Consider the following 27,440-nt stretch of genomic DNA (forward strand, 5'->3'; position numbering starts at 1 on the left):
TTATTGTAGGCAACATGCTAGGTTTATTGGCTGGTAGAGATTTCTGTCATTTTTGTCACATGCATGGCTAGTTGAGCTAACTTTCCCTATTTTCCTGAGCATTCTATTGAATGATTGATTACCTCTTAAGTTAGGGTTGGGGTAGTAAATACTAATGCTGAACAAAAGAGGCAAATCTCTTCTTTTCTATGCTTTTACCTCTTAACAAAAGGTGTAGAACCATAGCAAAATGATGAATCGAGGACAACTTCCATTATGGGAGAATACAAAGAAAATTTTCTTGCATAAATTGGTGCCAAATTAATTTTCGTATGTGATAGTTAATAATATGTTCTCTGTTAAGCGTCTCTGTCTTCCTGTAACTTCAGAAGAAGTTACAAGTAGGAAAAATTACATAAACGTCATTAGAAAACAAGTCTTCTATTCATCAGCTACAGAAAGCCATTTTGGGAGAGGGGCTGTATGGCTCTTTTTTAATCACTAAGGACTCCATGGAGTTTTCTGCTCTTCTCTGTCTCCAGGTTTCTTTGTCAGCCTCAGCAATTTTCCTTAGTTTATAAGCAGGTAAACTTTTGTCTGGTACCGCTGTTGTTCCTTTCTAGGGGTGCTAGGTGGTTCACTTTTTGGCTGAATATATGTCTTAAGCACTGTTATACTGGCTTCGCCCTCAGTGAATTTGTAACTTGTTACAAAAATATTTTGCCACGAAATAAAATTGGCACATAGAAAATGGAGAGTATATACTACATAATCCAAAATTCATTTTCAAGTTATATTTACATGGTCTAAAAGATGTGATTTAATTTCTCAGAAGCTTGGCAGACAGTTTAAAACACTTGTTACCTTCTATATCAAAGTGCTAGTAGGATCATGTTTTAAATATATTCACATTTCAAATTGAGCTAAAGTGTAACCAGTACTGTAGTGTTAGATGGTGAGCACTGTTGTGTGTGAAGACTGGTGAGTCAGTAAAAGTGTTGCGTTACTTTAATAGCTAGTGTTGATATTTTAATAAAAGGAACAGGGAAGCAAGAATAAGGCACGTAACAGTTGTAACATGTTTAATATTGGTGGAGCAGACAAGTGAAGTCTGTCAAAAATAAAGAAAGAGGATGAGGAACGAGGAAAAAAAACTTGCTGTCTATTGGAAGTGTTGAGGACTGTGATAATCACCTAACAGATCAGTAACTGAGCATTTACTTGCTATTTCAAGGCTGTATTTCATTACAGATTCTTAGTAGCTGATGACCTCATAGCAGCCTTCCAGTATCTGAAGGGGGCCTATAAGGATGCTGGGGAGGGACTCTTCATTAGGGACTTCATAGGACAAGGAGTAACGGGTTAAAACTTAAACAGGGGAAGTTAAGGTTGGATATGAGGAGGAAGTTCTTTACTGTGAGGGTGATGAGGCACTGGAATGGGTTGCCCAAGGAAGTTGTGAATGCTCCATCCCTGGCGTTGTTCAAGGCCAGGTTGGACAAAGCCTTGGGTGACATGGCTTAGTGTGGGGTGTCCCTGCCCATGGCAGGGGGGTTGGAACTATATGATCTTAAGGTCCTTTCCAACCCTAACTATTCTGTGATTAATTGCAAGTACTGAATTTTGTCTACAACCTGTAGATTATGATACATGGAGCTGTCCTGCTGCTTTCCAGTTGTGTTTACAAAGTTGCTGTAGATTCTCCGAGTTACCTCTGAAGATAGCTTGTAGAGAGGACTTGCCTGAAAACTAGTACACTACTTCCAGTATATTTGCACATAATATGAACAGATGAAGTGATTGTATCTGCCATTTAACAATAATGGAATGTAAATGAGTAAAGATAACTCAGACAAGTATATAGAACATGAGTCATTGTGTATGTCTCAGGAAATATCTGGCCTGTCCTGTGAACTCTCGGCTTATTTCTATTGCAGTAGAGTTAGACGTGTACTCCTCACCTGGTGAGTATGGTGCAGTACTTTACTGCATGTGTCAGTGAGATCTGAAAGTAGTATAGACCCACAAACTTGGCCATGCTGCTTCTAAATTGGAGGTGGCTTCCCCAACCCTACGTATTGGGAAACACAAGGGCTGGGCAATAAAGGTGTTAGAATAATTTGTTACAGTGGTATATGTTGTGGGGTTTTTTAACACCTTTTGCTGAATTATGACTCTGCTGATTGCCTAGTTCCTGGATAAGGCTTATCTTGTGAGTTAGATGCCCTCAGCATTATTTCTTGCTAAATATCTAATGTACATGACAGCATACTGCAAACTTTAATAATAAAGTACCTGATGCATTTGCTAGCTAATAAATGTTGCTTTTGTATATCTGCTTCCTTAATTAAAGTGAGTACTGTAAAAGTAAGATTTTGATTTTTTGAAAGATTATGCTTGACAAAATGTAGTTTGTCTTTACAGGATTATGTTGGTGAAACTCCTATTCATAAAGCAGCACGGTCTGGTAGTATGGATTCCATAAGTGCCCTTGTGGCTCATGGTGCGCAAATAGAGTAAGTGAGGTATTTTTTCTTGTTGTTGATTGTTGTGTGTTTAGCTAACTAACTTAGACCAGTAAACATATATACTAATGTCAGATGGAAAAGTCAAAATAGCCAACACCTGATTAAAAGACAACTAGACATGTTCAACTGTAATGAAGCCCAAGATGGTTTGCATGTCTAGTGATAAAGTTTATTTTACCTGTGTGATACCAGTGTGCTATATTAGTATTGCATTTATATCTGATATCTTAAAATATTTATCATGCTTCTGTCAGATGACCCCAAATTGTACACCTCATGTAGCATGTAGTTATTTTTTTATGACAAATTTACACCTTGCACTGGTGAATAAATATAGAAAACAATGCAAAAGCAACATTGTCTGCAAAATAGCATCTCACACACTCTTCGCAGCTAGTTTAATACTGTTTGTTAGTGTATTGTGTATTTGCCCTGTTAACTTTTTTCTTTGAAGGTTTATGTACTGCAAAAACATTCAGAAAATCTCACAAACTTTTGAAACTTACAGCATGGACAAAATGGATGCAGTTTTCACCTAGAAATGTTGAGTATAAGCTCTATGGCTTATAATAATGTAAATACTTTAGCAATTTGTTTTAATTAGAACTAGTCTTATTATCTTAAATGGTAACTAGTTACTGTATTTTAATCTGGAATATGAAACTTTTTAAGTTGTAAGTGAAATACGAATCATGTAGTCAAATTCTTGTTTTACCCTTTGGTTTCCATCTTACTGTTTTTGTAATGCTGCCCTGATAAATCTTATCGTAAAATTTAACTCTTTTCAATAGTATCATAGAGTATTGAGGGAATATAGTGTCTTTTAAGTTAATAGTAATGAACAGATTGCTTTATATAAAGAGATTGCTTCGTAGAAAGGTGACACTAAGATAACTATGCAGCTGTCTCAAGTTACTGACAAGCTCATGGAATCAGTCTCAAATTTGTTCATTCTGATTTTGCGTTCACTTTCAGATATCTTAGGATAAACTCAGATTTAAATTTACTGTGGAATTGAGCAAACCTTAATTATCATCATCAATTAGTATGTAATCTTGTGATTTTTACAAAGTAACCAATCAAAAGAGAAATTGCGGAACTGCATAAACAATGTGAAATGAGTGAGTTAAGAGTCTGATGTAAAGAAGAGGATGTGTTACATCCAGAGGACTTTCAAAATGAGTAGCTGAGTAACTGAGGTTGGAGATGTGGCTGCAACTTTAACTTACTGAACTAAAATTTCACTTTTTAAACATCCTGTTTGCAAACCATAAGCAAAACATTTCTGAAAGACTTGGAGAGTGGTATCTGCCTTTGACCAAAACTATTTGCAGCAGAAGTAGCGTAGGTTTATAGCAGTTTTAGTGAGCAGGAAATAATTTGAATTCTCAGTGTTCTAACTTTGAATTCCATCTGTTTTTCAGTAAGGTAGACTAGTCACAAGTTCTATAGGTAATTAAATATCAGATCCTATCCAGGAAATGTTAAAATTAGGGATGCAAATGTAGTAGGCTTGTGGAGCAACCCACATTTAGTCAATTAGAGGATGAGGACTTGACCCTCTCACCTGAGCGAGCTAGCCATTGACTTAACTGGGGTGAGGACTTTTTTCTTTAGAATCTAGTTTCCAGGCTTAATATGTTAAATTAGGTCAAATCCATGTATATGATTTTGATGCTTGCGTAATTTGGGGTTCTTTGGGTTTGGAAACTGGCCCCATATCTCTAATGATTATGTTGCTGAAAATATATGTGCTCTGAAACTTCTGACTCCTTTATTTTATGGCTTCAGTTAGAAGAAAAGGAGAGGGATTTTATCCGTCTGTTTGAGTTCTAATTTGTATATATATTAACCAAAATTATAATTGGCTATCTAGGACTGAGGCAAGAGTTTTATTAAATGTAGAACTAAGCAGTAACTAGAACTAAAGTGCTGATGTGTACTGATGGTGAATATGGCCTTTTTTGGTGGAGATTAGATCTTACCCAATTTTTTCTTTATTTCTTCATACAGTTACGGTACCAAAATCTAGTTATGTGAAGATATGGAGAATATCCCTTGTGACTGCAAATAGTCAAATATACTGCTTATACCTGATATTTATGGTATGCATCAAGTATTGCACCATCCCTAGTTTTTTGTAGAAAGTAAAACAGGGATGTTACGATTTCATTGTTACACGAGCACTAGTAATCAGTAGTGTGATACTGCAAGAAATGTATTTTTTATTAATGAGTGATTACTGAAATACTGCTTTTAAAATGAAGTAACTTGGACTAGTGTAATTTTTGGTATCAGTGTTTACCGTATTTCTACTTTATTCCCTACTTTGGTTATATTGGAAACCAAAGAACAATAGTCCAGTAAGGATAAAAGTAAGAGTTTTAGTTTGAATAAAATTGTTTCACTTGCTGTTCCAGTTTACTTTATTTCAGGCTTGTTAGTATATTGCTTTTACAGAGTATGTTGCAGTCTCTAAATTTCATTAAGATGTTGCATTGTTTTCCTAATTGATGAGAGAGAATTTGGGTCTCTATTCCTGTGTAAATTTTTAATAATATTAAAAAATAATAATTGTACCCTAGTGAAAATATTTTGATTTTTTTTGTGGTATTTACCTTCTCATTTTAGCTGAAGCATATTCTGTGCACAGTATGTCCTACAGCCATAAAAATGGTTGCTCCACTAACTATGGTATTCATGGACCCTTGAAGAGGGGGAAGCAGGTGGTCACAATGTCCTCATATGAGTGAAAAGGTTTGCTGTGTAACTGACTTTTTAATGTGGATAGTACCTTTTAAAGTATCCATAGTAACTGCTGGATTTTCACTAAAAAGCATAATCATGCAATTTATGTGTGTTTAATTGTGTATTATTTATCATGGTGACAAACAAGTGTCCACAGTTCTTTGTGGAGGAAAAAGCCTTCTTGGTGCCATGTTTTGTTTTGCTCTTTTACGCTGTTTTTAAAAATGCTGGGTCTTAATATAATTACATAGTTCGCATCACAGCATATATATGAATATAAAAGTCAGCTATAAACACGTAACATGAATATAAAAGAAAAAGCAGATGCAGCTGTTAACACTGATTTGAACCTCTTCTGTTTTATGTCCATTTGTATGCCATTCCCTTGTGCATTGTGTACACTTATTTCTGAGTAAAAATTTTTCTGCAACTGTCATTTGAACAGTTGTGTATTCCTTAGTGACTTGATTCAGAACTAGGAGAGAAGTTTCAAACCCTGTATTATCCTGGGATAGAGGTGTAACTTGTGGGACACGATGTGTCTGGGTGTGCACCCATCCAATTGAACACAAGTACTTGCTTGCTTCAGAATTCGGTTGATCAAGGTGCTTGAATAGTAGCATGGGAAGGCTTTTAATTTTCCTGCCAGAAATCATAAGGATTTGGGGGAAATTTGAATTGTATAATGTGATAGGGTGCTACAAGACATCATAGAGATACTTTCCTTTCTAGTTTCTTACACTCTGGTCTCTAGGTCTGACATGCAGGGATAAACGTATCGGTACATCTGTTTCTACCAGATGACAGATTCATATCATGATGTTGATCTAGTTTAGGCACACACTTCAGCCACTTCCTCATTAAAGCTGTCTTGCATTCATTTGAATGTGTAAATTAACTCTTCTGTGGTGCCAGAAATGTCCTGTCTCTGGTATTCAGTTTTTCAGCAAAAATTGCATTCTGTTCTCTGACAGTGGCTTAATTTTAATTAATTCTTCTTTGCAAAGTCATGTGTCATGATCTGCATTGTGTTATTTAAAAAAAAAAAAAAAAAGAAAAACATGCATTTTTTTTCTTCACAACTACCTCCATCCTCCATAACAGAAATCTGTTCAGTGTAAATTTTTTAGTGCTGCTGGATTAGCCCTTTTGTGAAATCCTTGCACTATGCTGCTTCTGTTTGAAGTGAAGTCTGTTTCATATTTTAATTATGACCACTCCTGTGATATCTCAGCTTTTGTTCTTCTCATTTGTACTCTTAACACTTCTTGACTTTCTCAAATCCAGTCGCCTTTAATGAAGAGACAGAAGAAGAGTGATGTATAGATTTCATGAGGACAGCGCAGAAATTGGCCATGCCTTTGTGATGTAAACTCGCAGTTCATTTTCAGTTTGGAGGAGAAACTTCCATGGCCTGTTTTCTTGAAAGGTCTCAGCATTCAGAGATCTCTCCTGTTAGTTTCTAGATTCCTTCCCAATTTCTTAAAATCTTAGAAGATTCTTGCAGGTTTTTAACATCTGTGTGGTTTTCTTCACCCTTAATTATTGCTCTGCTGTCCATTTCTGATATTTGCATACTTGGGAAGTACTGTTACAATGTCATCCTTTTCCTTTAGAAGCTGTACTGCTGCTACATTGATAAAAGTGTAGAAAAACCAACATCTTACTTTCTTAGGGTGATTAGCCGCATCTTGAGACTTCAGGTTCTTACTCATCGTTTGGCTAGGAACAGCATTTAGGTGCTTCTTCAACAGTGCTTTTAATTTGTTAATTAGTATTTTAATACTGATAATATGGTACTTTTCAAACTGCCGTTTCATGCATGATTCTTTCTGCAAACCTGTTTGCTTGTTCTCCAGATAGTAGTTAAACTGTTGGGTTAATTACTGTTGTTGCATTATTAAACAGTGCAGTATAGTTGAGGGAAAAATGTGGCTGTTCTTGTTTAACTGTATATAACAAGCATTTTAAGGACTGTCACTGTAGTATTCTTCTAGTGACAGTTCTGCAGTATGGAGGCTATACGTATTGGAATTCATTCTTCTTTTCCTGCCTTACGTAAACTCTTCTGGAAAGGAAAAGTCAAAGTGGTTTGTACATTTCTGTGGTGAAACTCTTATTTCTTCTGCAAAATAATTACAAGTGAAGCTTGCTGATTTCTTCCCTGTTTGGTTTCACAGTTGATTGTCTTCACTGTAGAAGAATTTAAAGTGTAGGAGGCTGTGATTGTGAAGTAAGGCAGTAATTTGGGTTTAGTCTCAAAGAAAGATTTGGAAATACTGAAGCAGAACAGAGATGCATATATATCTGATAAATAAAAAAAAGTGGAAGAGAAAGGCTCAATCTTACAGTTGACCTGGATGGATATAGGTAGTTTTCACAGTTACAGCTGTTCTAAATAATTGCAGGAAGCTGAGGCAAACTCCTACTGCTAAGTTCCTGTTCAGTTTGAGAGTCAATTATTCTTAGTGGGAGTGGAGTAACAACAGTAGTTACTGACATCAGTTCAGAAATAGAGGAACATGAGAGGTTGTATTTTTTATTAATAAAGTTAAATCCTTCATTAAAGCAATGATATTTTACGACCTTTCTGGAGCATAAAGGAAGTTCACAGGATATGGATCAGCTTGGTAGGGGTGCTTATTCATTAGTACTGAGCTTTTGTGATAATTAGCACTGGTTTCTCAGCTTTTCTTCAGCCCAAAAGAGCTGAGATAAAGAACATTGAAGTGTTACCAAGACTTTTATGTGAGGAAAGCTCAGATTTCTGACAAGAATGGTTGGATTTTTTTGTTGGGAGTGGTCTGCCTTCACATGTGATACTGTGCTCATGTCCACTGTGCAGCTTCCCTTCAGATAGGTTATTTTTTTCTGCAAGATAAACTATTATTGACATCAGAAAACCCAGGTGTGGTTAAGTCAGATGGAGAAGCCAAAGTGTTAGAAAGTGGAACTTGGCCAGAGCACAAGTTATGTACAGTGGAAGAAACAAGGGTGCAGTATGTTCCCAAATAAAATGGTCTGATTAGTTCTGCTTGTTGCTCCAGTGGTCCATGGTGGTGATCTGCACACAGGTTCCGTGCTTGATTTGCTGGTACTTTTTGATTGGATATGTGATGGGAGAATTGTTAATTGCAACACATTAGTGCTAACTTCTGCTGTATTGATTCGGATTTTGTTTGGTGTTCTAGTTTGTGTCTTTTCAGTAGAGTTGATCATAGTTCAACTAGTACTTTTGAATGTGGACAAAGACCAGTAGGTAGTTGTGGCATGGCCCAGAACCTGTTCAAGTTAGTCGGAAAAATATTCTAATGTGTCATGTGCTGCAGATCACAAGATGTGTCTCATTGCGTGGAAGCTTGACAAACCCTGGAAGAGCTTTGGCAGCTGTAAATTAGGGGAAATGTTGCTCTTCTGTTTCTGCTTCTGTTTCTTTATTCCGATTTTGCTTGTTGCCTAAACATGGTAGATAAATTTTCTTTCAAATGGAGGAAAAATCTAAGTTGAAAAAACCCTTGCAAAGTTAAAGTGGTTTTATGCACTTCAGTAGTTTCTTAATCCAAAAGATCATCCGTCTTATTGAATAAGAACATCAAGTTAGTTCTGTCACAAAACTAGATTTTTTTATAGTTTGATGGTCTCCCTCTCCATACCTATTACAGGAAAATAATGAATCCATCTAATACATTTAGTCCTGTAATTCTTGATTTTTTTTTTTTCCCTTTTGACACAAAAATACTTTAAATTCATTTCATTCTTAAGCTGTTACTGTCCATGCCCTTGAACTTTCTTCCATGTTTGGCACATTTGAGAGAAGATTGCTTTCTTTTTCTAATTCTAGGCTGTAATTGGTTTTCATTTGGTATGCTGAAGAGATACAGCGTGATTTTATTTGCTACTAGAAGCATCTTGGCAGAATATGAATTGAAAGGTTGTTTATCTTTCCAAGTCAGAGTTTGCACTGAACCTTCCCTTAATAGTATTCTATAATGCTTTCCTCATTGTAAGCAACTTTATCTGCGATTTCTGGTCGGTTTCTAGAAACATGATAGCAGCAGCAATGATAGTTCTCATTTTCATAAGGTTGGCTAGTTAAGTAACTGCTACATTCTCTTTGGATTTAAAGTGACTGCAGTACTAAAATGGTGCTTATTTGGAATTCATTTTTGCTACTGATCTAGGAAATAGTTATTTTCATTCTAATAAGGGAGGTCTTTTCTCTTATGCTGTATTGCAGTCAGACTGTTGTTTTAAGAGTTTCCATAATCTTTGATACTTTTCTTTTGTGAGTTGTGCTTTGGAATCACTTGTTACATAATTGGATATGAATTTAAAAATGCTGTTGATTGTTGATGCCAGGCAAAGTCAGATATACCTGTATTGTTCAGGCAAAATTTTATTTGAAACTGTGGATCAATTTTACAAGAGATACTTCAAAGTGAAGTATTCTGTTTGAAGTCTTTCTTAAAGCATATAAATTGGAATACAGATACAGCAGTAAATCACCACCTGATGGTGATGCTTGTAGTAATTCCAGTGTTGCCTACCATGGTTAATGAATTCTTTCTTCTGCCAGCATTTGCTCAATCCCGAGTAGAAGTATCTAGGAGCTAATTAGAGCTGCATAATTTGTAGTGTACCTATTTTTTCATACGAAAAAAAGTGGCTTCATAAAGGAGAGCTTCATACTTCCCAGTATAGACACCTTTTTAAGATTTTGGAAGATGTTTGTCGTAACTCTACCATTGTTTTTAAAAGTCTGAAATAATTTCAGCTGCCACATGTTTGGTTGTGAAATAAAAACTTGGCACCAACTTGTGCTTTTGTAGATGCCCAGTATGTAATCCTAGCATAGATTTTATAGCTCTTCCCAGCAGTGACACAAATTTGTTTAGTTAAGAGTATTTTTCTCTTGGTATCCGGAAAAAAAAAAAAAAAAAAGTAAGTTTGAAACTATCTTACAACTATTGTATTTGGACACCAAAGGGTTAAAACACTTTAGTATTTTAAAATCATTTTGCTTTTAGAAATTTTAGACTAGTATACTGATGTTTATATAGGAAACGTTTTTTTTTCTCACTGTGGGCGTTTTAGTGTTCTGATCTTTTTTTCTCTTTCTTCTTTTGTTTTGTTTTAATCCTTGTATTTGCTAATTTTTTGTATAGGAATAGTTACTAATTCTTTTGAGATACAGCCTACTAAATTTAAAGTAATTGAAGCCATGAGTTGACCGGTAATTTTAATCCATTCTATATAAATTTCAGTGAAGAACTGGCAAATTGGTTTCAGGATGAAAGTAATAATGCTTTAAAGGCATAAAAGGCTTAGTATCTTGTTGTTAAGGTGGTCACATGATAATGGCTTACATATTAAATAATGTGCTACAGCACTTTATGTATGTTAATGTAACTTTTAGTCTTAATGTTGCCTGCAAATATGTGATCCCTTATGATATAAGTTTCCTGTTTATGCACCATTGCCCGTTTAAATCAAACAGAAGATTCTGAAACTGTAAAAACTACACATGTCAATGTTTTACAGCTACGTAATTCGAATTGACTTGATTTTTTCAAGTAATCCTAGAAAGGGGGAGCATTCCATATAGAAACTGCTGAAACTGCCACAGGTGCTTCTCCGAAAACCTTACAGTTGTGGCATTGAATGTTCAGTATCGCTTCCTTTCTGCACACAAGGCATACTGTTGAGGTATTTGTTGCGGTGATTGGTTTTAATGCTAATCTAGGAATTCAGATATAGAATCTATAGATTTGCATGCTTTGCTTACCCTAATTTACAATTATCTACATTTTTATTTGTAAACTAACAATAGATAAGTTGAGATCAGTATTTTTTAACAGATATGACATTGATATACGAAAACTGTGGTTTATTTTCTTAGATTGTCGCATGGCATTAACAAAAACACAGTAAGCTGTAGGCAATGTAATCACTATTTAAAATTAAACATTTAGGGGATTTTTTTTACATATATGAATGTTCTGGGGTTTTGGTTTTTTTTCCAAAAAGATTTACTGTTGACTTTTTGTAGCAAACATTTGTTTTTTTTTTCAAGGTATGTGACATTATAAGTGGAAGATAAGTGTATTTCAAATGTATTTCAATGTTAGACATACGATTTTTTCCTCCAATAAGTATGAAAAATACCAGTAATTGAAACAACTTAGAATCAAGTTTTTTCTAAGTAAATTCAATATAATTTATAATTCAATGCAAGAAGCACAAGTCTTTTTCCTTTCTACAAATCTTTCTGAGAGTAAATTTTGTAAGTTATCTTGAAATAAATCTTCCTTACACAAAGATAGTTATATTTAAACAACTCCAAGTTTTGTATTTGGGTTGTTTTTTTTTTTTACTTTCTGTAACTTAATCATAGTGGAAGTGTGTTGCATATTTTTTGCAAGCTTGCTTCAGATATTTTTTCCTTCCTTTAGTAAAATTCCCAAAACAACAAATTGTGGTTAGATAGAAATAACAAAAACATCCTCCTAAACTGAAAGTTAACATCATGTTTCTGTACACCAGTCCTATTTGGTCAGATAACATACCTCTTTTGGTTCTGAAAAACAATTTAATTACACTGACAGCCAGCATCTTAAAGAACATTTCAAAAGAAGAAAGTATCTAAACATATGCTTCATCAGTGTCTTCTTTATAGCTGCTTTAATTTGATACCAGGACTCTCAGATGAACTGGGGCTTCACAATGGGAGTTCGATGATGTCAACCAGAGGGAGAAAAACAAATTTCAGAAAAAAAGTCATCTTCATGCCAAGATTAGTCAGTTTTGAAGACTGCTTGTGGACATCACTTGACAGAAGAACGAAAATGTGTTTTAAGAGTGTTGTTGTAATCACTGTAGGTGTGTGAATAAATGTATATAAAAACGTCAAAGCTTTAAACCTTAATATAACAGTGCATGTTTTGAGTTTATTTATAAAACACCTGTCAGTACAGAACAATGCAAGTGTTAAATGTCATCTGTCAAGAAACTTCAAGATCACCTACTTATACTCATCCATAGTCAGACTTCCCTCAACTTTCCTCATGGATTTTTTTCTATTTAGCGTAACTTTATAGTAAGGAAATGTATCTTTCTGATTACATTTGTCTGGTTTTTGCTTCGGAGTTAGCCTCTTCTGTACTCTGAAGAAAACAGTGTATCTACGATTCTTAGCTGCTGGATTTTAGCCTATACCAAGGCTGAGGGTAAATGATATGCTTCATGATTCTACTTTGTTTTACATGGAAATGGTGAATAAACTACAGAACAAGAAAATACTGCCAAGTAAAAGAATCTTAACAGGACTCACTCGTTTTTCAAATTCTTTAATTCCTTTGGAAATTATGCAAGGTATGTCTTTCTAAGCATAGGGGGAAATGACTTTCTGACCGCTTACCAAAGCTGCATTTTAGTCCTGGGCAAGGTTAAGTAAGGAATTTTTCTCCTGCTTGTCAGTTCAAGCTTTCATGTATGTTTCTGTCCAGAGTAGGTGCTAAAAAGGGAATGGCATTTTCAGAGCTTAAGTTTTCACTGCCCTTCCTTCAGTTTTTACACCTGTTCATGTAGATGGACTGACTTTCAGAGATGTCTTCAGGTTTTGAGTTCCTTTTTCTTTTTACTGGAGAGAGAAGGAATTAAGGTTTTGGAGCACAGCTGTCTGTTTTCACAGTAACAAGGACAGCCTTTAGAAAATACTGCACCAAGTTGATGAATACTATTCAAGACAAGACTGACTAATCATAAAATTCATGGAATTTCTCAAGGCTTAGTCTGATTTTCTGTAATAAGACTTTGTTGCATCCTTCCACACCTTTCTTACTGGTAGCTGCTTCCTTCAAAAGATCATCTTTGGAAAATACAGTCTGTAGCTTTCTATTTGCCTAGTCTTGAGTCAGTTAGGTAGCCTCGCTTAGAGAAAAACCCTGAAAAGAAACAAGCTTGTCCTCAAGTTTGGCATCTTTGTTGGGGGGGAAAACCCAGCCCACCCCCCCCCGAGAGAAAAAAACAGCCCCAAAAGAGCAGGAAATTTACTCTTAAAATTCTGAGTAATGCAGTTACAGAAATAGAACTGTCATATTTGCAGTATGATTAGCAGTAACGAAAGGACAGGTTGCTTGAAGATTTAAATCAAACAATGTGTTCTGAGCTTCTTTGGAGCTTCCACTACTTCAAGGTGTTTAGGATAAAAGATCAATCAAAGCTAGTACTGGAGGGATTTATAACTTTCTAAAAAAATGAAAGATGGGTGGATAAAAAGATTTTAATTCTTCTTTTCCAAGAGAGATTAAATTTTGAGATATTTATGTTCATGTTGTCCAGTGATTTAAATATTTTTTTTTCCTCTGGTTGCCTTTCACAGTCCAGGTCTTGAAGGTACATTCAGTTATAACATCCTTTACGTAGTCAAATACTTTTTATTTATGTAGGCAGCTATGAGAAGTGAAGTATCTTTCAAGGAATAGCTCTAATAATTGAAGTAGTTGAAAATTTACTTAAATACAGTTATTACCTCTTTGAGTTTCCTGATTGTTGATTTATTTTTTTGTAATCATGCAGTCCATGTCAGGTATAGTCTACTTAATAGCCAAATGAATCTTCAGTTACTCTTTCCTCCTTTTCACTTGACAGTTTACATTTAAGTGCAGTTCATAACCAAGGGCTGGCACAGGAATTGCACATAAGAGAGTGAACTCCTTTTAGTTTTATGTGTAGCTCGGGCAGTGAACCATTTCTATTTTCGTTCTTATAATGGAGTGTGTTTACAGTAATGGCTTTTATATTCTTAATGCATGGAGTAAGCTGAGGTAACTGCTTCATTTTCGGGCATTGACAGCATTTGAGGTAGAGCATATACTGCAGATCTAGTAACAGATGTTCCCAGCTTTTTGTAGCTACTGCTTATCTATAACAGGATAGTTCTACTCAAGCGCAGAGTAACACTTTTAAAGAATTATCTAATAGATGTCTTATGTTCATTCAAGTACACCAGGGTTTACTAGAAGGACTGTATTTCTGTTAAGCACTCAGGATCCTCACAGTGGTGGCAGTATTTCTACATATTTTGGAAATGCATAAAATTATTCCTGTCTGGTAAAACTCTGTGATATCCTTTAAAAGCATTTTTTTTCATTGAGCCTTTTTTTGTTGGATTACATTCATTTCATTATGATGAACTAGTATAGCATGGTTAGCTCTTGTTGCCTATTCTGTTCCCACTGACAGATTTTTCCTCCTAGAGAAGGCTAGACAAACCAGCTAAAGGAGTAAATCTTTCTAGCTTGTTTTTGAGAAAGTCGGAACTCAAAGAGGTTCTAGCATTTTGTCAGCTTCTCCTTTTCTTTAATATTGGAATGCAAGCCAGTTTAACATAGTCATGTTCTCTTTCACAGCAGTCTGCCAACCAGTTCCTGGTCATCTAGGTCCTGTAATCTACTTACATTTGATTGGACTTTTTTTTCCTCTCTTTTGTTTTCATTACTAAATTTTTACTAATTTCATACTACACAGGAAATGCTCTTGATATTGACAGGCTAAATTCAGACTCAGATTTTTAAGAGAGACATTTCTAAGCTCCCAGAAGCAAGGATGTTATATCCAATATGTAGGTCCCTTGAAAACCTATGCGGTGCTTCTGAAATAATCCTGTAGAACAAGTATGTCTTTGTCTACCCCTTAAGAGTAAGCTGTTCAGGAAGAAGTGAGGACACATCTGAAAATATCAAGGTGCTAAAAATACAAAGGGTCATTACATTTTAAAATCTGGCAAACACTAACTTCATTTATTTTGTTTCTGGGAAACCTTTCTTTCCTGGGGTTCAGTCATGTAGCCTCACACACTTGCATCTTAGTTCATCTCCAGGTGCCTCTGGCAACTTTTATTGACATTCCTTTGGGAAATTGTGACCTAACTGTTGTCTGTCTTGCAATCCATTTTTCAAAGCAGAGTTATTGTCCAATAACATTTGCTAAGTAATAGAATTATTTAACTCCTTGAAGTTTTATTAAATTAGGTGGTTGGTCAACACCATCTTGTTTTGGCCATTTTTATCTTTGTGTAACTTTAATTTGCTCCTGTTTATATTTCCTTTACTGTCCTCTTGAGGCTCTGGACTTAAATTTCCAAGAACTGAGCTATTCTATTTGACCAAAACAGCTGTATTGACATTTCTGTTTCTTAAGTTGTAGTTGCATTGTGTTGTGTCCATCTGCTACACAAGTAAATTTGAACTACAGAAAAAGCGTTAAATGTTGTTAGCAGGGACCTTAGCAGGCCATGTAGTTGAAGTGTGGGAAAGGATCAACTATTTTGCAGGATTTCTGAAATTATAATCTGCTCTTAAAATGAGGAGGGAGAAGAGAACCCTCTGGAGATTCAGCAAACTTCATGCTTTGAAGCTTTCTCCTAATGCCTAAACTGAAATATCCTTTGTTTGTGTTAATCCCATTTATGTAGTGCCTGCACTAGATGTACAGAACAAATTATTCTCTTTGCACATATCTTTTAGGTATGCTGAACAAATACCTCTACTTCATGTCTAACTATTTTTTTAATTTTTTTGGTCCTCCAATGTCTTATTTCTAGACCTCTCTTGGCCACTGTTCTCTGGATTTTCACTAGTGGTCCAAGTAAATGATGACTTAAAATACGAAATTAAGCCTGATCTAGCCTAATGTTTTTTTCTGATTCTGTAGTATTTTGACTTAATCTTCCAAATATTGTGTGATTTAGCAGTATCCATTTATGTAATTGGTCTTGCAGTAGCAGTTTCTAAAGATCTTTTTAGTCTCATCTTTATAGCAAATAAGTTGCAGTGATCTAGGAAGCAAATTTGGGCTTTGTTCTTTATTTTCTGTGAGCTGGAGTGAATTTTCTGCTTTATATGAGTTTCAACAGAATTAGGTCTATTCTTCTGAATTCTTAAACTGTTGGCTGGTGTGTTTCTGGATATATAAGTAAGAGACTTGATAGACTTGTATAAACTACTGAAGCCAAGAAACAAAAATTCAATTTTCTGAGTAGTTAGATCTGTCTGGAAAGGTGGAAAAAAACTTCAGAAATGGTCATTGGAATCTTTCACTTAACAATCTAGTTTTGTCACTTCTGGCCCTCTTGTCTCCGCTTTCATGTACGTCCTTATGAAGTTAGGCTGTATTTCTAAGCCTGTATTTTCTAAGCACAGACATACTGTATGTTTGTGTAAATGCATATGATACAGCACTTTCTCAGATTAAACCTCTACATCCCTATCTGTCCTACCTCATTTCATTTATAATCTCCTTGATGCATTAGGATATTCCGGTTCAAATAACAAAGCAAGTCCCAGCACTTATGATGTCACACACTTTGAAATGAGAAACAAACCAGAAAAAAAAAAATAAGCAAAGCATAACTAAATATAAGCATCTTTATCTCTCTTTTTCTATATATGTATATATTTTGTTGTTAGGAAGAATAGTGTTGATGTTGTTACCTTAGAAACCAGAATGCCATGGACAATTGCCAAGTCATGTTAAGTTTGTTTTGGGTTTTTGATCTTTTGCTCAAGTTAAAGCAGTAGATTGCAGAAGATGATAAAATTCAAGGCTTAAAGTAGTCTGAAGTTTATGTAAAGACCAGATACTTCAGACTATTTTAGTGTAAAGCATTTTGAGACTTTAAATAGGAAGATGTTTTTTTTAAGTCACATAGTATATTGATTTTATTTAAAAGTGCATTGTCTTCCAAATTTGTTTAGAAGCCAGATATATGTGGGAAAAGTTAAGATAGTTATAAAACTAAGATTGTTAACTAATTTCTTAATGGAAATTTGCTAAGTGTATGTTTTCTCTCACCAACAGATAGATAGTCAGTAAGGGCAGCAGCAGCAGCATGCTGGCTTGATGAATGAGTGTAATTCAGTTCCTTTGTATTGTACAGCTTGAGAAATGCCAGTGGCCTGACAGCAGCAGACCTTGCGCATACCCAGGGCTTCCAAGAATGTGCCCAGTTTCTCTTGAACCTCCAGAACTGTCACCTGAATCGTTTCTATAGCAATGGCACCTTAAATGGGGTTCATCAGAATGCAGGTCCCAATCCATTCAGTGGTGGGACAAGTCGAAAGAGATCCTTTGAAGATTCAGAGTCTGCTGGAGTAAAGAAGGCTAGAACTGAAGGTGAGACCCTGGAGGTAAAAGGGATGGGGGTGAGACTGTTGCTGAGAAAGGAAAATAAACATTTTTAAAGCCTTTCAGAATGGATGTTGAGTATTCTTGACAAACTCGTGTACGTACCTAAGTTACATATCAATACAAGAAGCAGATGAATACCATTATTATGTGCCACAAGATCCCAGTTCTCCCTATCATCATCTTGGTGTGTTCAGGAATTTCTATTTACAGAGAGTGCTGCTAAACTTATGTGATGCCAAGAATAGTATGTGTAGGAGTAGTAGCTGAAATTAGCTTCTACTCAATTTTCCCTTTGGGATTGATTCACAATTCAAAAACTGGTTGCTAGATAAGATGGATGAAAGAAATTTAATGCACAAAGGTTTCTCAAACACAGAGAGTTGTATCTGTGGCATTAATGTACCTGAAGTTTCCAGGATCATGTTCCACGGGGAACTGATCCCTTACAGGAGGATGTAAGACTAGGATGAACCTTAAGGATTCCTATTCAGCCTTGTGCGTTGAGGACTGTGCTTTTTTCTCTTCCAGCAATAATGTGGTATAACCTCAAAGATATGAGTACAAATTATTCCTGGGGAGATTCTGGTTGAGCACAAGAGGAAAATTTTTCACAATTAGAACAATCAGCCATTGCAATAATTTACCTAGGGAAGTGGTGGATTCGCTGACACTGTACACTCTAAGATTCAGTTGGATGGGGTGCTGGGACATCTTGTCTACTGCTTTTGACAAGAAAGGTTGGACCAGATGATCCTTGAGGTCCCTTCCAACCTGATACTCCTGTGATTCTATCCTTTTTTCTTGGTGGCTATATGAGAATTCTTTTTTACGTTTTTGAACACCTTGAATAATGGAAACTGTGCTTGCTTTCTGTTGGTCATCCAATCAAATTATTAAAAAGGAATGCACCATTCTGCATGCAAACCTCATTTCTTTTTCTGTGTCTAGCATTAGAGAGACTTCCTTCAGCTAAAGTTTATATTGTTCTAACAGATGTGACTTTCAGTGAGCCAAATAAAATGGGCTTAATTCCAGATAACAAGAGGGGAATTGAGACTAAAACAATGCTTCTAGATACGACATGGACAACGCAAATTACATCAATATTGACACTCTAGTAATTGCTTTAGTCCTTGCTATCCAGCCACCATTTCAACTATACCAGGATCTGAGGCCCTACCAGGGTACTCCATAGCCAGTCATAAATGGGATGTGTTACTTCAAATTGGGAAATACAGGATGTAATTGGTCTAAACTGTAAGTAATTTCATGATAGAGAAGAGCACCTATGCAATTAAATGCAGGACTGCTTTTCAGGAATAACCTTAAATAGCTTCAAAATGAGAGAACATACACAGTATGCAGATGCCCGTCACAGCTGCTGAAAGATTTCATCAGTGCATTCATGTTCTGTTCCTGGGAGGTGCTGCTTGCAGTCAAAGATACGTACCTTTTGATTTGAAGAGCTGTTCCTTATAAATGTTCATAACCAGCAGTCTCTTCTAGATTCAGGAAACTGCGCCATTCTAGTCAATTGGAAACATTTCCCCACAATCCGTGATTGACACTGCGCTAGCTATTTTTCTTCTCTACATTATCTTTTAATAGCAGTATCTTTGTTACCTTTCGGCATAAACAGTGGATAAGTTACATTGAGAAAACAAATAGACAACATGTTTAAGTTAACAAGATCTCCTAAGCAGTTGCAGAGATATTAGAAGAGCAGAGTAGATAATACTTGAAATTTTTACTGGTATGACTTTTTAAAGACCTTCGCAAACAAAGCCAAAAGCTTTGCTGCGTTGCTTGAAGGTTTTTTAAAGCAATTAAGAGATTCATCCCAGCTGTGAAGCTGAAGTTTCTAATGTGATGCATCCGCCCTCAAAAACATGAGCATTAGTAATACCTGTCAAATCAGTGTAAAAAGTCTATTGGAGTGAGAATGAATCACTGTTCTTGAGGCACTCTGTAAACAACAAGGCTGAGTAATGAGAGGCCATCTTTGTGCTTAGCTAGCCTTTTTACAACATAAGCCCAATTTTGTGGCAGTTTTGCCTTTACCACAATCACACTATTCTGTTGTCCTTTAAAGACTATTTGCACAGGATATTCCATGTGTTCAGAGAGAATGCAGGCAACCTCTGTTTGCAGGAAAGAGTCAGATTTTGGTGGCCATACCCCAAACTGGAGCAGTCGCTGCTTTGGAAAACCTGCTTTTTGTGACCAGGCACACAGTATGTGCCCCTTACATGAACCGGTAGGCAGTAGAGTTGGAAGAAGAGAAATACTTCAGCTGTGCTTCCCCCTTTCTCCTGGAATAGCTGAACTAAGACGTTCACAGCTGTTACTTGTGTAATTTTGTTTACATGCACATGTATGTATCTTCTATTGGGTGCATAGGATTAAAAAATCCTTCAGCCTCAAAATTAACCGACATTGATATATGATACACTGTGATAGAAACTGATTACATTCAACTATAATGCAAAAATTACTTCCAAAGGCTGAAGCTGAACTTAAATAAATTGGTGGCTGCTTTCTGGATATACACAAACAGTTTTTAATTTTGGCTTGGAAACGTGCTGGATTTTGTATCAATTTTTCTGAAACCAATTCCAGAAATTTCACCCTGTTCCCTGGGCTGGTTGAGTGGTGCACAGGATCAAATATGATGATGATGGTGATGATGATGGTGTGCGCTGATCACATGCCTGTGTTTGAGGCAGTCCTAATCCCAGCCCCTCTGGCTAACGGCCCTTGGCAGGCTGGCTTTTGCTCTGTGCTGTACGTGCTACGTGCAGTGCTAACCTGCTGTATACAATCAGTGACTGACTGTGTCACAGTATCACAAGTCCCAGCATGGCTGCTTTTGTGTTCTTTGTGAAGTAGGGATGGGAAAGTATTGCCAGGTGTACCCTTGAATTGGCCAGCATGAAACTACACTTTGATACCCCTCTAGGTAACTAGAAAAAATGCCTTTTTCTTCTTGGCTCAGGGAGAGTTGAAGCTCACTAATCCAAGGGCCTGCATTTCCTTTAAGCCCTGTGTGATCTCTTTGGCCCTGAAACACTTTAGCTATTGCTTAAGGTTCTTTAAAAACAAGCAGTTTACAAAAACATCTGTTGTGCCCAAGGTAATGACAGCTGACTTGCATTCTACTAAAGTAGCCGTTTCTAACGTAACATTAGAAGTGTGTGCAGTGTGTATAGAAAGGTGTGTTAATGTCAGTGTGAGAGCACTGCAGTGTCTGATGGGGTAGTACTGGAGCAAGGCTTTGGGTGGTAGGTATATGAAGTAGCGAGGCAAGCGCATCTTGCTTATTAAAGCATTTCCCATAGCAGTCTAGCCACTTGCCAGCTCTATTGGAAAACAGATGTTTGTTCAGCTCTTGAAGGGATCCCTGGAGCAGTCTGATATGACCAGGGGGTGGGTTACTGGGAAATGGCCCTTGGCATTGAAAGAGGGAGCAGTCCAGACTGACAGGACACAAATGTGAGGTTGAGACTGTGTGACTGTCGGGCACAGTAGCTGTAAAGCCTGAGTATGAGTAACTTAAATTACTCTTTATTCAATCTATTAGTATATTACTAATAATCGTTTGATATGTAATTGCAAAATCTGATAGCTACACTAGTAATTTTCCAGCCTGAGGAATTGAGTGTGCAAGTACTTAGCATTTACTTATTCTGTATTTGTAATTTCAAACATGTCAGAAGTTTTCAGATGTGAACAGTTCACGTTTCTTTGTAAAAGGTTTTTGCCTTAATAATCAAAGTACTTGTTGGCTGAGTTTTCAAGTTGCACCAGTGACTAAATGTGACTTTATTTTATCAGCTTACAGCTTTGACGGCTTAATACCAATGAGGAATGGCGGAGTTGAGGACGATGCTGACAATATGCACGTTGATAGAGAGTTTGCTGTTGTATCAGGTGGGAGTGGACAGTTACCTGTTAACTGCAACAACATTCAAATGGTTGAAGACACCAAACAACAGGAGAGTACTTCTGTTGGACCAAAAGAAATTGAAATATACACTGTTTCTGCAATGCAAACTCCTTGTCGTTGCAAGAATCAATATGCATTTTATTTTTAATTTAAGTATAAAACTTAGTCTTTTATTTTTGCACATTGCTGTCTAGAGTCTTGAAAACTATTGTATTGCTGTAACACCCATTATACTGGGGGTTTAGTAGGTATCGGAAATTAGCTGTTCACACAATATATTGTAATGGTCACAGAGAAGGTTTATTAGTAGTTCATTATTATTTCAGATAAACAGAAATCCACGGTGGCTGTTTCACTTTTAACCAGAGGCTCGTATTACATTGTGCCTTGCTTTTAGTTGCTAGAATTTTAGGTAAGAATCAAAAATAATGTAAATTATTCTTTTAATTTCCGTTAAATAGGTTTCATTGCCAAGAAGGCTTCATAAGGAAGTATATTCTAGTGCTTATATAGGTTTGAAAATAACATATGTTACCACAAAACTATATTCAAAATATTCAACAAATACTATAAAGAGTAGTTGAGACATATACCATGTTTTCAGAATTTGTTCAGACACAATAACCTAAGTGCAGGATTCTGCTATGGGTTTTTTTTTTATGTAAATACAAGACTGGACACAAATAGTGTAACTAGTATTTGGAACTAACATACCTTGGAAAACAGTTCTATGTTTTGTACTGATCGTCATGAAACAGTCCAAGTGTTACTAGTATTAGTGAATATTAATGCTCTAATTTTTTTTTAAGGGCTGCTTAATCAAGATACTTTTGGTAACCCCAGGATGTGTGTAAAGTTTCAGTGTCCTGGGTCAGCTTTTCCCATGCACTTTGTAGGTAAAGTCATGGAGTTACTATAATAGTGCATTACTACATTCAGAAACGAGTTTCTTTAATTTGTTCTGCGATAAACATGTTTATGCTTTGTACCATAGATCAGATTCACCAAAGGGAATGATAATAGATATTTTAATATATTAGGAATAAATATATACATATATATAATCAATACTTAAGAAGTACACTATGATATTTTCCAGTGATAATTACTAAGTGTTCTTAATTATGGAAAAATGATTGTCTTTCATAAATATGCTCTTATTACTATAGGTGCTAATTTTTAACATATGATAACAGTCTATAGTTATCACTAGACTATTCATTACCTACTTTTGCATATTAACTAACAGTAGTGCCATTTTTATTAAATTTGATTTGGCAAAGCCAGCCTATGAGAATTTATTTTTAAACGGTTAAAATTTTGCACTTTTCAGTTAATAAACACTATATGAAATTTCCTCCTGTGCATTTTCATCACTGAAATATTAGCTTTGATGCCTTGATGGGTTTGGGGTTTTGTTTTTTTTAAATTTCCACTTTCAATAAGAATTTATGGTTACTGAGTTCAGCTGATGTGGTTATTTTAACTCGGGTAGGGACTAAACAGGAAACTGCAGTGAGTACATCCAGTGAGTTACAAATCAAACACATTTCTTGGCATTATGTATTGCTCTATGTGAAGTATCAGTATCCTAATCCATATTTCATATAACAGCCTTGCAAAAGAATAATAAAGAACCAAAACTTCAGATTGCTTCTTGTCAAACAGTGGTACTCATTATAAACAGGAACCCAGTGTTCTGCAAATGTGAGAAGTTACCAGCAGACTTAACTGGCTTGAACTGGAAATACGCAGTAAATGCAATCCTATTTTGCACATAGGTTTATGCATTCGTGTGTACATAAACATATGTGCATGTATCCAAGAATAATAGCAGAAAATAAAATCTTAAAATGTCGTATATCTGTAGTTTCCACATTTGCCTTGCTCATCTTTACCAATATAGATGTACATTTTAGATGTCTTTTACTGGTAGGCATTTTTAAGACAGAATATATCACCCATTTTTTTGTGCTAGTACTTTGAGTACCACTGCAAAACCATATATTTCAGACAAACTGATGAAAACTGTTTATGGAAATAAAAGACCATTGTACTAACTACTAAATTCAAAGGAGAAATTGCTTTAAAACAGTTGTCCGTGGGGGTTTGCATGCACATTTTAGGATTTTGTTTCCTACTCTAATCTTTTTTAGTCTTCTGTGCACTCTGCTGTTGCTGTTGTATGGCATTTTGCATGTGGATTGTACAGATTCGAGCGAGATAAATGGAAGAACTTTCTGAATAAAGGAACCGAAACATTTTATATGAGCACCCCAACATAACATTTCTTTATTTGACCTATTTCAGCATCTGTTGTACTTTGAGTTACCACTAAAAGAGCCACAGATAAATTACAGCTGAAAAATAATAAAAGAAAACCTTCACCTGCTCACAGATAACTCAGTTCTTGTATGTACATATTCTTTCATCCCAAGAGTGCATTACAGTAAAGGTGGAAAGATGCCTTTTATTCTGCCTTTCAAAACACTGCCCAGAATGTTGTCTGCTACTTATTTTATACAGTTAAATGAAAAAGATACTGGGAAATCTGTGTTGTCTTTGCCAAGATTAATACAGGCATATTTACACATTGAATGTAGATAGATAGTTGTATTTACAACATAAGGATCCATGCTACAAGCTTACTGGTCAACTCTCCTTACTTTTGAACTACCTATACTGTTATAAATAAAGAAAGAGTAGATTATTTTCAAAGGCTGTGTATGGAAACATTTTTTAAATCAGTGGAGTATAGTGGAGACATTTGGATGTATTTCGATTTATTCTTAATTGTTGGTGACAGGTGTATTTCTTAATGCAGATATGAATAGCAGTAGCTCCATATTGAATGCACTGACAAATGGATGTGCCATCAATGGACATTTGGATTTCACCACCGCACAACAGCTCAGTGGGATGGATGCCAGGCGTGAGGAGTGTTTAACACCTAATGGAATAATTCCTGGAATAACTTCTCCCAGTAGGCATCGAATTCATACCAGTAACGGCACCGAGGAACCAGAAAAAGCCATGAATAACTCCACCGAAATGTGTGGATCTCTCCATCTGAATGGAAGCCCTAGTAGCTGTGTTTCTAACCGGCCCTCATGGGTGGAAGACCCTGGAGATACTTTGCACTATGGACATTATCATGGGTTTGGGGATACTGCTGAAAGCATCCCCGAGCTCAGTAGTGTTGTTGAGCATTCCAATTCTGTCAAGGTTGAACAGAGATACGACAATACTGTCCTAGGCACAATGTATTTGTATCACGGTTCCTAGGTGATGACCTTTGTATCGAACGCATATTGAAATTGCTACCAAATGAAACAGGGGACAAAATCCTCGCATAGCATTAAATTTGAAGATCGCAGTTTATTGATATTTTTACACTTTGTTTATATGAAAAGTAAACTTTTAATTTGACAGCCTTATACAATAGTTGTAGTTTGTTGCATGTATGGGGCTTACTTAGTGATAAAATAGGTGCTGTTATGATGAATGTTTATTATTTTTTATTATTACGGAATGTTCTGGTTTTGTATTTTTTTATTTCTAAGCTCGTGAACACTATCTTTCCCTTTTTAGAGCTGTTTTATTAAAACAATGTTTAACGGAATTTTGTGAAGAAAATGTTACGTATGTGCATCACTTAGAAGCGAAGATCTTACTTTTCCGTATCTTCTGCTGAAGCTATGGTAGCAATATCAATGCCAGCTATCACTATGCAAGGTTGAAAGTGGCAATCTTCTGGAGCTTCTCTGACTTTATAGGTTGTACATTTGTTTGGTATAATTAGATGTTCACCTTTTCTGGACAAGTTGTTGAAAAACACAGAGACAAACTTGGAAGAAGTTAATCGTTTCACTTCCTGTGTAGTGTAGAAGTGCTTTTCATTGTTGTTGGGCTTTTTGCATTATAGAGTGGGAAAGAGGGCTGCCTTTGTTCGGTCGCAGTTGGGTGTGCTCAGGTTAGCTCTGAATTTGTGGCAGTTTCCTTCGGCTTCTCTCCTTTATACGTACGCTTGATATTTTACCATAGCTCACAGACTGGAGGCATGTTGGCACTGTTCTGCTTTGTACGCAGTTTAAAATTGCTGTTACTTGTTATAGAATTTGCCAAGTCAAAAATATTTGAGTTTGACTGTCTTGGATATACATTTCTTGTCCTTTCTTTTAACATACGCTTCGGAAATGTAATGTTGTGTACTCTTTGGGCAATGCTCACAGAAAATACATTGTATTTAAAGCTTAATACACCAATCAAAATTCATATAAGTGCACCATATGAGCACTAATAATATAAGTTGCTGCTTTGTGTTATGGTAAGTGAAGAGTGGGGAAGAATATGGTAAATGAGATAAGCCCTCTGAATTGTGTTGATTTTTTTGTTCTTGTTTTGTTTAAAAAGGGACCTTTACAACTTGGATTTAAAAAAAATAAACCTGTTACATTGTATCTGAATATTCTGTTTAGACATTATTATTTTGTTGGCAATTTGAGAAAGTTTTTAAGTCACATTTCTCCGTAATCCTTCTCAGTGCAACTGTGGAATTTCTTGACTTTGTCAGTATATGGAAGCAATTAGGAGCCGCCCAGTAAGCTGTCTTTGAGTAACAGAAACGCATGCTGGATATTCTGTGTATGATGGTTGTATCAGCCTTGAAATCCAAAAATAGGTTAAAGTAATGGCTAGCTGGCTGGCTTTCATGAAAATTACAGTTTCCTTTCAACATTTTTAGGCAAAATGGTATGGACTACAGAGAAGTCAGTGGTTTAAATAGACTTGATGTGGTTCACTGTCTACATACAACATACTCACAGTGTATTCAAATTGAGACCAACACTGACAGGAAAATTGACTGGTCCTTTTGCAAATAGCTTGCCAGGCCAGCAGAATTCCTCAATGCCTTCCAGAGGCCAAGGCAACCATTAAAGAGAGCTGAATCTCACCTGGGACAAGCTGTTTCTGGCATGCATGTAACCACTTGCTTGTGTTCAGACAATGGCATCCAGGCCTTCTTCTCAGGCAATTTAATTTGCTGATGTAGCGCCCAGAGGCACGTGTGTGCTGTTGCCATCATACTAACGAGAGATTAACTGAAATTTCTTGTAGCTTTTGGTTTGGGGATCTCTTTAGCATTTGCTGAGCTTGCTGCATATGCTTTCTTGTGCTTCTTCAAATAAAGCAACTCGCAGTTATAATAAGCACTGCCATCTTATGTACATGGCTATAAACTAGGATTTTCTTAGGGTAACAACGATGTTTGCATGTGTCTGTTCCGATGGTAAAATTTTAGGTACATAATTGTAGCATGACAAGATTTATACTGCGTTCGTAAGGCAAGGTCTTTAAAATCTGTGTACATTTGAGTTTCACTTGCTTTTCATGCCTTTTCACCTAAAAATAACTTGGAGGACACTGTTTCAGATTCAAAGAGAGAGCTACTGCTTTATTTTGAAAAGCACTTCTGTGCCTGTGTGTTCAGCCACATGATAAGAGAGAGACAGATTTCAAGGTCTGCGTCTGTTGCCAGAGTCCATGGAAGCTAAGTATTAAATTCTAACTAAATGTAGAAGACCAGTGAAGGCCGTATGAGGTAGACACACTGGGGGAGGGCTTGCTGCATAGTTTATGGCTAATGTGGCAGAAGATGGAAGTCTCTGACAGAACATGCCTCAGCCAGGAGCTGAGATGTATCATTTTTAAAGCATCAAGCAATTGTTTCCTAGGAATTCTGAGACTGCCTTTTTACAGGTGCTCTTTCAGACAATATATATTTACAGCAAAGGCCATCTGAGGTCTTTGTTTCAGATTATTCCATAAATCTTCGATAGAACATGACATGGGGAGTCACTTGAATCACAGCATGGTTGAGGCTGGTGGATACATACCCAAATGGATGGTACTGTTAACGAACCCATGCAGGTTTGTTTTTGCAAGAAAAAAAAAAAATCTCTTCTGTTTAATTGGCATTTCCTGGTTTTCAGTTTGTCTCATAATTTCAGATGCACATAAAACTATAAAAGTAATAACAGATCCAGGTG

The 27,440-nt window shown here is 36.1% G+C and overlaps 1 protein-coding gene across 1 annotated transcript in view; it reads left to right on the plus strand.

The window, feature by feature from the left end:
• The window catches only part of ANKRD10 (ankyrin repeat domain 10), a 37,569-nt gene extending 11,724 nt beyond the window's left edge, over positions 1-25,845 (plus strand). The window contains exons 3-6 of the mRNA XM_080614434.1: positions 2,404-2,495; positions 17,194-17,429; positions 21,279-21,374; positions 24,215-25,845. Of these exons, the coding sequence (XP_080470560.1) occupies positions 2,404-2,495; positions 17,194-17,429; positions 21,279-21,374; positions 24,215-24,675 (885 nt within the window). The 3' untranslated portion in view covers positions 24,676-25,845. The remainder of the gene's footprint in view (positions 1-2,403; positions 2,496-17,193; positions 17,430-21,278; positions 21,375-24,214) is intronic.
• Positions 25,846-27,440: the final 1,595 nt, after the last annotated feature.

The sequence above is a fragment of the Psittacula echo genome, assembly GCF_963264785.1.
Source record: "Psittacula echo genome assembly, chromosome: 3".
Lineage (NCBI taxonomy): Eukaryota > Metazoa > Chordata > Aves > Psittaciformes > Psittacidae > Psittacula > Psittacula echo.